The 12,619-nt window shown below is 52.5% G+C and overlaps 1 protein-coding gene across 3 annotated transcripts in view; it reads left to right on the top strand.

The window, feature by feature from the left end:
* The first annotated feature begins 6 nt into the window (after positions 1-6).
* PLCG1 (phospholipase C gamma 1) overlaps positions 7-12,619 on the top strand; it is a 36,315-nt gene continuing 23,702 nt past the window's right edge. For 2 of the 3 annotated variants that reach the window (XM_023511958.1, XM_003787596.3), the window contains exon 1: positions 40-381. In XM_023511958.1, coding sequence (XP_023367726.1) covers positions 165-381 — 217 coding nt within the window. In that variant the 5' untranslated portion in view covers positions 40-164. Of the gene's footprint in view, positions 382-12,619 lie in introns of all 3 variants that reach the window. The other variant, XM_012803932.2, reaches the window with a different exon arrangement.

The raw sequence follows: 12,619 nt of genomic DNA on the forward strand, positions 1-12,619 counted from the left end.
CCGCCGCGCTCAGGCCCCGCCCCGTGTCCGCTCGCAGGAGCCGCCGCCGCCGGGTCCCGCTCGCTGGCCGCCTCAGCAGCCGCCGCCGCCTCCTCCTCCTCCTTCTCCTCCTCCTCCTCCACGCCAGACCGGGCTGCGCCGCCGCCGCCCCCAGCGCCGGAGCCATGGCGGGCGCTGCGTCCCCCTGCGCCAATGGCTGCGGGCCCGGCGCGCCCTCGGACGCCGAGGTGCTGCACCTCTGCCGCAGCCTCGAGGTGGGCACGGTCATGACTTTGTTCTACTCCAAGAAGTCGCAGCGGCCCGAGCGGAAGACCTTCCAGGTCAAGCTGGAGACGCGCCAGATCACGTGGAGCCGCGGCGCCGACAAGATCGAGGGGGCCAGTAAGTGCGCCCCCACCCTGCCTGGGGCCCGCTGCGCGCGGGGGCGATGGGGTCCCTGCTCGGGTCCGCGATCCCCGGCCGGCCGCCCGAGTGACTTGGACAAACTTTCGGGCACTCTCCTACTCCCTCCGGGCCCCGCCCCCGCTTCGTCTCCGGTGGTCACTGGGGGCGGGGGGCATCCGGGTCCTCGGTCACCTGACAAGACACCCCCTCCCCCAGCTAGGGGCGAGTGTTCGCCGCATTTTACCCCGAAACCTAAGAATCTTCGCTGGCTGGAGACCAGCGGGGTTAGTCTTCGGGGGCTCTCCATCCCCTGGGAGTGCTGTTGGTGGCAGCGAGGGGAGCCGTGGCAGTGCCCCCCCCCCGGCCCCCCGCGCCAGAGAACCGGAGGCCGGACCGGACGGTCACGGCCCACCACTCTCTCCAGAAAGAGCAGTCTGTGAAACTCTGGGCCGTCATACTGGGCTCTTATTTGCAAAGGAACCTTTGGGTTCCCAAAGTAGAACTAAGGCAGATGTTGGGGTAGGACTGGTTTTGGAGCAGAGCTGGGCCTGCTCATCTCCCTCTTGGGGAGAAGGAGGGAAGTGGTCTTGTTTGGTTTGGAAAAGCCTCAGAGAAGGCAGTGGCTGGTTTTTTTGGGTTTTTTTCCCTGCTTCTTTTGTCCCAAAGCTGAGTTTTGGAGGCCTGTGTGTGTGGGCAGACTCCCAGAGCCAGGGCAGGGATTCCCCTTGCCCTTGGAACCACGTTCTTGGAGCTTTGGCTCCAAAAAGGCCAGCCCCAGTGTCCTGGAGTCAGGTCCTTTTCTCAAGAGTGTGCAGTCAGTTTGGGGTCTAGCCCTTTGTGTCCTGTGTCCGGTGGCTGCAGGGAGCCGGGAGCGGCTCCCTTTGGCTTCCTGCCTCTTTGCCTTCCCAGGCCTGAGCTTGACTGCTTTTGTGCAGGTTTCTGGTAGGAGGAGGGAGTTGGGGGATTTTGAAAAACCCCCCGATCTTTCCGAGTGTTATTCCACTTAGTGCGTGCCTGTGCTGTGGCGGGATGGGCACTCAGCTCTTTCCCCACTCTCCAGTGTGAAGAGATGATGTACCTGAACCGAGACTGTGGGGCTGCTTCCTGCAAGGACCCCTAGAGACTGGTAGAGAGAGCCAGGCTCAGAGCCAGGTCTGTGTGGAGGAGGGGGATCCAGGAAGTGACACTCCAAGGGAGGGTACCGCAGATCTTCTTGGGTATGGTGTGCATGCATGTAGATGGGCAAGGAGGTTGGGAGGAAGGAAGGTCTTGTGGTGAGGCAGCCATCCTCAGCTACAAACTCCATATCTGACACAGATCTCACACAGCTGCCAAACAGAGAAATGGCAGCCACCTTCCTCAGAGCCCCTATTGGTCCTTGTCAGCCATAGGGAGAACATTTTAGTGATTTGAGATACTGTGGATTCTGAAGTGGAGGAGGGAAGGCACTGCAAGGAGCTGAGATAACCTGGGAACATAACTCAGGCATCTCACCCCAGGCACAGTCCTCTTCCTTGGTTCTGTGGTGGTCGCTATGCTGCATGCGTTGGAGCACTGGCTAGAGGTTCCAGGATAGAAATGTCCTGGGTAACAGACTGCATTTTAAACCACACATATGACCAGCAGGCAATAAATGTAGTACAGGGTTGACGCCAAGTCTGGATTTGATGCTCATATATTAGTTGTGTGTGTCCTGGCCAATTACTTACCTTCTCTGAGCCTTGACGTCCTCATCTGTAAAATGGGGTGTTAATATGTCCGCCACATACACTTGGTCTGGGGATTAGGTGAGATAGTTTAATATAAAACACCTAGCAATGCCTGATACATTTGTGAATGTTTAATAAATGTGAACTGTTAATAATAATGATAACAGTAATAGACTATGATTGCCCTCCCAGACCCTGGACAGGAAATGTTGATGGAGGTGGAGTGTGGCTGTAGGAGAGGGTGAGGGTGCAGGAGGGGAGGAGGACAAGGGCCAAATTCATGGTTCGCTTAGATCGCTACTCGGAAAAAGGCAGGAAATGGTTTTGTTTTGCTCCAGCCCACGTACCCACCCACCCACTTACCCATCATATAGAACAGTGTTTCTATAGAGAAAGTTTTTGGAGTTTGGCACATTTAACTCCTGGGTGTGACTTTTTTATTTGTAAGTTGGGCCTAAACAGAAGGGAGGCGTGTAAAGAGGGGAGGATCTAGTGTCTCAAGTCTTTTTGGGGAGATGAAGGCAAGAATGAGAGTACCTGATCTACCTCCAAGAGTGGGTTAGCCAGAGGTATACAAATTCAGTGATCTTATAAAATAGCTGGGGCCTGGAGGGTGGGCAGAAGATATAGCAGGGTCTGGGCCTTGACTTGAGGAGCACAGAGCGAAGGAGCCTGAGCAAACAAGCTGGTAGATGCATGTGTAGAGCTCAGACCTTGCGAATGGAGCCTCCCACTGAAGTCCTGCCCCACTCCTGCACACGTTCATTCATGTGTTCTGATCCTTATAGTCTTGGAGGAAGGTTGAGCTGCCAGTTGGGTCCCCTGCCACCTGGCCTCTTGCCCAGGTGCCTCAGGTGTCTGGCCTTTTCCTGCTGACCCTACCCGGATACCAGGGAGAGCCTAAAGCCTGGCCAAAGAGGAACTGTGCCACACACAGGGTGGCAGTGGACCTGAGGTAGAGATGGCATAGCTCAGTAAAGGGGCACAGCACTCATATGTAAGGCCTTGTTCTGTTCTAACTCACTGCCCTTTTGATTTACACTTGTGCTATGGGGTAGCATCTGCTAATTTCTAGGGCAATAGTACGGCTCAAAACGGGTGAGGGAGTGCTTTAGTTCTGACAAAATTGGTTGTCCTGGTGGTGTGACAGCAGCCAGGTTTGTGTTTGCCTTTTACATTGCAGAGACTGACAATAGCGAATAGAAAGCAAGTATAGAGTTCCCGCTGCTTGCTGTAGAGACTTTGTCATTCTGTTTTCTTGCCTAATCCTCATGAGGGCCCTGGGTGGTTGGAAGTTCCATTCCATTTTACAGATGAGGAAATGGAAATCAAGCGTGATTCGTGCCATGGGTGGTAGTACCAGTGTGTGCCAGTGCCTCAGCTGGGTCCAGCTCTCCAGTAGGTGGCTGACTGACAACCCCAAGATGCTTCTTGCCACTGGGCTCAGACTCTTATGTTCCCTGAGGGTCCCTGTGGCTCCCGAGGACCTGTTTGTGTATTACAGAGCAGAGACCCCTTTGACTTTTTTATCCCATGACAGCCTCAGCCTCTCTAGGCTCTGGCTTTACACTTTTCTTCTGGTGCCTTCTGTGGTGAGAGGGTTCAGATCCACGTTTAGTGAGGTTGTCCAGTTGAGGGTGTTTGTGGGCCCAGTGACCACGGGTGGAGGATCCATGGAGGTGTTCCCTGAGCACCTGCCATGTACCACGGTGGGAGCTTCATCTGTGGCTGATTCTTCACCAGATAGTCTTTTAGATGCCAGGCTCCCTGAGGTGGTGGATGAAAATGGTCTTTGCCTTCAGAGAAAAAAAATAGTTAACAATTCAGAGTGGCACTTTGATCAGGGGGTGGGGAGACAGCTAAACTGAGAGGCTTGTGGGCTCAGGGAGGAGGTAGTATTGGAACCAGCTCGCTGGAGCTTGACCTGTGGCTTGGCCTGTGGCTGTGAGTATCAGACTGGTGAAGAGTGGAGCAGACCAGACCCAAAGGCCTGCCCTGAGGGCTGGGCCTGCAATGCCAGAGGGGCAGGCTGGTGTCATCAAGGGTTTTCTTTGTACCACCTGCTAGCTCTTAGTGAGAGAGGGGCGAGAGCACGTGTCCGGATGTCCAGGGCTGGCCATCCCTGCCTGTGTGTTTCCTGTCTGACTATAGTTTTTTCCAAGGGAAGTCAGACCTCTTAGTGTTTCCTCAGCACCCCACGCTTGCCCCCATGTGTGGGTTTCCAGGCCAGCCCTGTCAGGTCCAGCTGGGGTTCTCTGGGAAGGGCCTGTTCCACACAAGACTGGAAGAGCTGAGCACACCCAGCCCTGGGACCACAACACCTCCGCTTCTCCCAGAACTCATGTGTGTGTGTGTGTGTGTGCACATGCACACAAGTGCCCGCACAGATGCACAAACTTGAGTTGAAGTTCAGAAATCTTGGCCACAGTAGCTTTACTTACGGTAACCTCTTAGAATGAGAGGCATTTAGTTGTTCTAAATAAATACTATTTGAGACCTGGCATGGTGGCTTTGGGACATTGAGGTGGGAGGATTGCTTGAGGCCAGAAGTTGGAAACCAGCCTGGGCAACATAGACCCTGTCTCTACAAAAAATTAAAATACTCGCTGGGGTGTGGGGACGTGAGCACAGAGTCTTATGGGGATACTGAGGTAGCAAGAGAGCTTTAGCCCAGCCTGGACAACAGAGGGAAACCCTGTCTCTAAAAAACAAAAGAAAATGAACCAAATATTGTTTGAATACCTCTTGGGGTTTTTTTGGGCGGGGGGGAACAGTCTCACTATGTCACCCTTGGTAGAGTACCGTGGCGTCACAGCTCATAGCAATCTCAACTCTTGGGCTGAAGTGATTCTCTTACCTCAGCCTCCCAAGTAGCTGGGACTACAGGCGCCCACCACAATACTCGGCCTTTTTTTTTATTGCTGTTGTCATTGTTGTTTAGCAAGTCCAGGCTGGGCTCGAACCCTCCAGCCTCAGTGTATGTGGCCGGCGCCCTACTCACTGAGCTGTGGGTGCCAAGCCTTGAATACTTGTTGTTTGTCCGGTACTAAGCACTGAGGATTCAAAAGATGAGTAAGACATGGTCTGCGCCGTTGAAGAACCATCGGAAGAGTCAGAATTGGAATCCTGTGATTATAACCTTGTACATTACTTGGCGTAATAAAGGTCTGTACCAAAAGCTTTGTTAGTGCAGAGGGGAAAGCCAGGAAGGTGTCACAGGAGAGGGCTTTGGGTAGGCCGGATGATTGAGATACTTGCCTGGGGAGGCGGAGGAAGTGGGGATCACTCCGCGCAGGGCTCAGGACCAGGCGTGGTGTGGTAGAGATGAGGCTGGGACTGGTGGGGCGGCTTAGGAAAGGCCCCAGTGTGCTGTGCTTATTGGGCTCTACTTTGTCCTGTAGGCAGCTCCTGCAGGCAGCAGTGGTTTGTTGGGTAGATGCTGGAAAAGGAGGCCCCTGAGCTACTGCATTTTGCAGGGGAGAACTGATGAGGCAGGGTGGGGATGCCTTGGTTAGTGGAGGAAGGGAGGGGAGGGGAGAGAGTGTGAGTCTTGAGGCTGAGACCGTAGTAGAGTTCAGCATTTGGGCTCTGATCTCAGACTGTGGTGCAGCTTTCTTGCTGTGTGACTTTGAGCATGAGACTTTACCTCTGTGGGCACCTCCATCTGTAAAAGGGCCCTGACAGTAACAGCATTTATTTCATAATTTTGTTGTGAGAATTTGATGTGAATCCTTGTAAACTACTTAGCATCAGGTGTGGCACAGTGTAAGTGCCCAGTGTGTTGGGAGCGCTGAAGGGAGGCAGATGAGGATTATGGTCCCAGGAGGACCTGCTGGGGCGGAGAGGAATGCACCTGTTTCAGGAGCTGGGGCCTGGCCACCAAGCCCTCTGATGCAGAGGTGGGGAGGCCCACCCATCCTCTCTCACAGCTCCTAGCAATCCCTCTATTGTTAGGGCTATTTCTACTGCTGGTTTTTGCAAGGAGACGGGGCAGTTGGCGTCAGAAGCAGCTGCTTTTGGATGGTGACCCCTTATGTGGGGCAGAGGTGTCATGTCTCATTTCTAAGTGCTGAGCCCAGAGAAATGCTATCTGGGCATTTCGGTGGGGAGACCTGTGTTCAAGGAAGTGCTCCAAGGCCACAAGCTCAAGTGTGGCAGGGCCTGCCTCTCTGTTATCTCACAGGATCCGCTTCTCACTCTGTTCTTTCCTGTGGGATATGGCTTTAAGGAGGCCACAGGTGGAAAAGTTGGAGGGAGGAACTGAGATCTGGAGTCACAAAGGCATGAGATAGGGCCTGATATCCGAAGACTGATTTCCCCCCATCTCTACTCCTCATCGAACTGGAAGTTACTGTGGACTTGGAGGTGAATCCTCGGAGATAGGGATGTGGGGTAGGAGGGGAATGTTCTGGTGCTCTTTGTAGAGCACTTTGTCCAGAGGAACATGGTGCTGGTTCTTTTCCCAGAGAGTTGGGGGGAAGCAGCCTGGGAACAGATGGCAAGACTCCAGCTGAGGGTGAGGAGCAGCCTTAGGCAGTGGCTTTGGGTTAGATAGTCCTAGCCTGTTGGTAATTGAGCTATCGGAACAGGTCAGATTTGGGTTCAAGTCTCAGCTCTTCCTGTTACTTTGGGCAAGTTACTTTATAAAAATAATTTCTCCTCACACAACTTTATATTAATAATAAATGGGATTATATATGAAAGTGAGATTTTATGTGAAAGTGCTCAGTACGCTATTTGGCACTTAGTGGACACTTAATTAGCATTCGTTTCCTTTACTCTGTCCTTCGTTAACCGCAGAGCTTCAGTTCTGTCCACCACCCCAAGTTTGGCCACCGGTGGCTGCTCTGACAACCCAGGCTAGGGGTCTGTTCCTTCCTTGAGTCTTTACACGGAAGACTTAGGTATCATAAAAAGTGTGGTGTTTGTATTCAAATACAGATTGTGAGTTCATGGACCAACTTCTCCGTCCATTGCATTGTTTGAGCATCACAATAGCTCCCTCATCCAGGGAGGGCAGGGATGATGATTATTATTATTATTATCCCTGTCTTTGAGAGGAGGAAACCATGGCCCCAAGGGTAAGGTCACATGGTGAGTTCATGGCAGAGCCTAGGATATCTGATTCCTGATACAGTATTTAGTTTATTCTTCCAGTCTGGGGGAAATTACAGTAAAATGGACTGTTAGATAAAACCAGAGTTAGTTTGTACGTTTGTTCTTTTCTTCCTTTCCCCCCTCCCCTCACAGATAGCTGATCTCTGTATTGCCTGCCCTCTGGCCATATGTATTTGACCACCCAGGGCTTCTGTGCGTGCACAGGCTGGACTCACTGGCTCCATTTCAGAACCTTTCCTGCTCTCATCCTTGCCACACCCCCCTGTTGAGATGCTTGGCCTGCCAGACCTTCCACACTCTACAAGAGCCTCACCCCTTTGACTTGCTCTTACTAGACCGTGGTGCCCATCTACCTGAGCCTCTGCAGAGGAACGTGGGGACCTGAGGTTCCACATTACAGACACTCTGTGTAAGGGAATCCTAGAAAAGCCCTTCTCGAACCGAGAGCCTGCATTTATTCATGTTTGTCACACATTGGTTGTCATCCTCGCTATTGTGTTGGGTACACTAAGCTGGACGTGATTGTTCCAGCCTCTGACTTGTTTAGGGTACCCGTAGATCTCTAGCCTCGTTTGTGTTTCATCTCACTATAGATACTCTCTTTTAAAAAACAAATAAGCGCACTGAAACCAGCTTTCTCGGACCTCATTGGCTCACTAGACAAGCGATATACTACTTCTGCTTCCCTAGCTTTGGACTCTGGTATTTGCTAACTGTGCCAAGCACCTTGGGGTTTAGTAGTGAACATAGGTTAGGGTAGCTGCAGCCAGAAAGGACGTAAACAGCCAGACAAAGTAATTACAGGGTTGGGTGAGTGCTATGAAGCAAGCAAGCAGAAGGCTGCTGTCAGTCAGGATGAGTGAAGGTGTGCTGTGATGACATAAGACCTCCATGTGTCAGTGGCTGATCACAGCAAAGGGTCGTTCCTCCCATATGCTGCATGGGGATATCCCCTTAAACTGTACCACCTCCCCAGGGTTAGGCCTCTGGCACCGAGCCTGAACACTCTGGGCAAACTAAGCAGGAAATTCAAAGAAATTAACTTCTGTAACTTGGGGCGGGGTAGGTATAAGAAATGCGGCTCTTCTCTTGTAGAGTAGATTGCTGCCCGTGTGGGTCAAGAGATTGCCTTGGCTGCTGTCTTTGAACTAGGTGTCTTTGTGTGCAGACTTTGAGGCCCTTAGGTACTTGTCCATCTCCCCACCTTAACCCCAACACACATGCTCCTACTTGAGCTGCCCTCTGAGTCCAGTCTGTTGTGGCCACCACATCCTGCTATCCATAACCCCAGAGTTAGAGCCTCCAGAGAGAGTGGGGTGTATGGGCACCCTCTAGGGAGTGCTCACAGACCCCAGAGTAAGAAGTAATTGGTTCTTAATATTCTGGAGTTGAGGGAAGAGGTAGTCAAGGACAGTGGAATTGGTTGCTTTGGGAGAGGCTGTGGTCCCAAGAGATGGGGCTTGGCGAGTCTCCGTTTGTGTTCCTGGCTTAGCTCTTAATATTCTCCCACCCTTCCTTGCAAGACTAGTTCCTTTTGAGGTGGTGTTTGGCTAGCTTTTGAGAGGCTGCAGTGGCTATGTGCCCAAGCACAAGTACTAGCTCTCTCCCCACTCTTCACCTCCTAGGAACTGAGCCCATCCTGGGGGAAGCAGGGAGGGGCTCCTTTTTATAGCCAACATGTAGGCTTTGTGTATAGGCTCTGCTGCTTCCTTCCGGCCCTGGCCCTTCCTGGTGTTGGCCAGTGGCCCTGGCTTCAGTAAGACTCAGGATGCAGAGTAAATTGGGCGGGGCTTTCTCCTGCAGAAGACTGGCATCTCTTTACTGAGCCCAGGCCTGGCACAGAGGAGGCTGGAGTTAGGAAGCAAGAAAAGAGGGTGACCCAGTCCTTGCTCCTAGGGAGCTTATGATCTGGAGTATGCAGAAAACATTAAAGCAGGTGACATTATGCCTAAAATGTTGTAGGCTGAGCCCGAGGGCCCAGACAGAATTGGCTTTCTCTCTGTAGCTGCCTGTCCTGCCCTGTGGGGTCCCTCCCCCCACCAGCCTGCTCACCAGTATTGGGCGGAGGACCTGTACCAAGGCAAGTGGAGAGTGGGTGGTCTCACTGAAGCTCCAGGCCCTGGCAGTGAACGAGTGGGCACACTGGTGAGGGGCAGGGAGGTGGAGAATTTGACCACTTGTTTGTTTGCCATCTGATTCTTCCTTGAGGCAGGGGGGCAGTTCATTGGTTTGGCTTCCTGTTTTCTTGGACACCTGGGGATAGGACGGAGTTGAAATAGCCTGAGCGAAGTGATTACTGAGGTCATGTCCTCAGGTCACAGTGTCCTTGGCTTGGCCTTGCCTGTGGTAGGAGTGGGGTATTGACCACATGGGGTTCTGGCTGCGTAGGTGTGGGTGTGTGCTGGGGGAATTCTAACATCACCAGATACGGTGACTTCACTCTCAGACCCAGAAAGTGTAGGCTTTAGTTTACAGGTTACTGACTGTGGGAAGGAAGGGAGGAGGGCCCCAGTTAGCCATTGGTCCCACAGGTTTCTTGGCCTACTTGAGGCAGGAGCTCAGCTAAAGGATACAGCTCAATTCTCTCAGCGGGGAGGCTGGGTCCGTGGGTGATGGTCCATCTCTGGAGCTCTGCAGAGTCATCTGAAAGGTTGCCCTGTTCCATCTGATAGTGCTTCAGCTGTGGGCCTTTCTTGGGAGCTCTTAGCATATCCACCACCAAGGTTAGAAAAGGTAGGTCACTGGGCAAGGGATTTTGTGGAGGGCCTTTTGAGGCCATAAGTGAAACAGAGCATTCCCTCCAGTGGGAATAGATGCCTGGTGCCAGCCTGCTCCCAAGAGGATGTCCTGGTCCCCAGCCTGAGAGGATATGTGCTAGTAGGGGCAGGGCAAGGAACTGTCCTGAGCAGCTAAAAACTAGGGAATTAAAGTCAGGAGGAAATCCCAAGATAGCCATCTCTGTCAGTAGGAGAGGTGATCTCAAAGAATCTGAGCTGGGCATCCTGGTCAGGCGGAGGGAGTGAGTTCCCTGTCACCTTGGGGTGAGGTTAGAGACTAGATCACTCCCTGGAGCCTTGCTTCCCAGGAAGTAAAGGGCAAGGGGAGGGACAGGAGAGCAGCTTGGCTTGGGTTGGCATGGCCCAAAGATAGTGTGGCCAAGTGCTGTGGGGAGGTTGGGCCAAGCAGCTCTAGAACGGGATAGCCTAGCTTCGCCTGCCAAAGCAGAGCATCGACTGAGGACTTCGTTGTTGTTTAGAACTGTGCTATCCAACCCCCAGGCCGTGGAGCAGCACTAGTCTCTGCCCATTGAGAACCAGGCTGCAGGCAGGAGGTGAGCAGTGGAGAGCTGGGGAATCTTCATCTGTGTTACAGCTGCTTCCCACTGCTTGTCATCACTGGCATCACCACCTGAGTTCCACCTCCTGTCACATCAGCAGCCATTAGATTTTCAGAGGAGCACAAACTACTGTTAACTGCACATGTGAAGGATCTAGGTTGTGTCTGAGCTGCTTAAAAGACTCTAATGTCCCACCCACATCCTGTGAGAAATGGTCTTCCATGAAACTACTGCCTGCTGATTTAGAACATACCCAGCCCTGTAGTCAAGGCTGACTCTGCGTTGAGGGTTTAAGGCCTTGCCCCACATTGACTCCCAAGAGGCAGCAGTTGACACAGGAGCTGAAGAGGCGGGAGCCAGGGCTGGAGTGGTGAGACGTGGGAGTGGGCTTAGGGAGTTCACAGGGGAAGCCTCTGCTACCCCTTCTGCCCTTGCCCACTTATCTCCCTGCTTCAGCCTCGTCACTCTGACACGACCCCCGCCCCACCCCCATCCTAGGCCCTGTTGTTTCTTTGTGGGAGGGAGACCCTGGATTTTTCTTTCTTCTAACCCAGTCCATTCTTTGACCTTGTGGGAGGGCCCTACGGAGACAGGGCAGCAGAAAGAGGCTTGCAGATGTCCTGGGTTGCAGGGAGTAGGAGTTCATTTGTCTACTGAGCAGGAGCAGGGTGGGCCGCAGCAACTCTGTTATACTTTTCTCTTTCCACAAATACTTACTAAGTTCCTTCTAGGCATGTGACAGTGAAGATGACAGACATGGTCCATGTCCTCAAGGAGCTTGCACTCTAGGGGGGGAAGACTTAGCCTGAAGATGCAAGTGTGGTTGCAGCTGTGATGAGCACCCTGAAGCAGCAGCGAACGGAGCAGCCTGCAGCCTCCCTGTGCCCCTCTGTGTGCGTTGGTCCTGCTTGGCCGCTTGTGACAGGGATCCTGAGGCAGTACTGAGCCTGTGCTTAGGCAAAGATAGCCTTGGCCTTGAAATGTTGGTTGTACAACTCACCAGCTGCCACCTTGGCTAAGTTAATTAACCTTTCTGGGCTCAGTTTCTTCATTGGGGAAATGGGATCCTGACACCTCCTTGGCAGTGTTGTTTGTAGGGGTGAAACGTAAGGCTGTGTGGTCTTTGCTTTGTGCGGCCGTCTCTCCGAGGTCTCTGCAGAGTCAGTGTGCAGGGTGAGTGACAGGGAGCCAGAGGCTGCCGTTGCTGCTCCTTTCTTCCCACCCAGCACAGGTGGCACCTTGTCCTCCGGGCCCCTCAGCTGCTCTGGTATTTGTGTGGGGGCTTTGTTTAACATCCTCTCTCCAGCACCATGTACTTCTCTACTTCTTCATTCCACTTTCTGGCTCCCTGAGCTCCTCTGTTCCAAGCGTCCAGCGTAGTGCCCTTCATGTGAGTGCTCAGGAAATACGGCTAATTTTGAATAATAAATAAGGCATCAGGACTTGTTGGGGGATTGGAGAAGCAGTCAGTGAGAGAAAAGGGGGTGATAAGGATGATTCTGAGGTTTGTAGTTTGGGCACCTGTTTGAATGGTGATGTTCTTAGCTGACCCACGGGGTAGGGCCAGAGGCCTGAGTTGGTGAGAGAAGGCAGTGTTTGGTTTTGAGGGATTGCCTTGAAGTGGGTTTTTTTTTTTTTATATATTTTAGGTTAATGTGGGGTGTAAACAACCAGGTCACAATATTTGAATTGAAGTGGGGTTTTTTTGTCATCTTTAGAGACAGTCTCACTCTGTTGCCCTGGGTAGAGTGACTCGCACAGCTACTTCAAACTCTTGGGCTTAAATGATCTTCTTGCCTCAGCCTCGTGAGTAGCTAGGGCTGCAGGCGCCCAGAGTTTTTCTGTTTTTAGTAGAGACAGGGCCTCTCATTCTTGTTCAGGCTGATCTCCAACACATGAGCTCAGGCATTGCACCCACCTCGGCCTCCCAGTATGGGATTACAGGCGTGAGCCACTGAGCCTGGTACCTTTGAAGTATTTTGAGATTACAATGGGGATAGCAAATAGGCAATTGGATTGAAGTGTCTGAAGCTTTGGAGGACTAAGCTAGCTATGTGTTTGTGAATATCTG

The sequence above is a fragment of the Otolemur garnettii genome, unplaced genomic scaffold (genome assembly GCF_000181295.1).
Source record: "Otolemur garnettii isolate 467f Iridium unplaced genomic scaffold, OtoGar3 scaffold00023, whole genome shotgun sequence".
NCBI classification, from domain to species: Eukaryota; Metazoa; Chordata; class Mammalia; order Primates; family Galagidae; genus Otolemur; species Otolemur garnettii.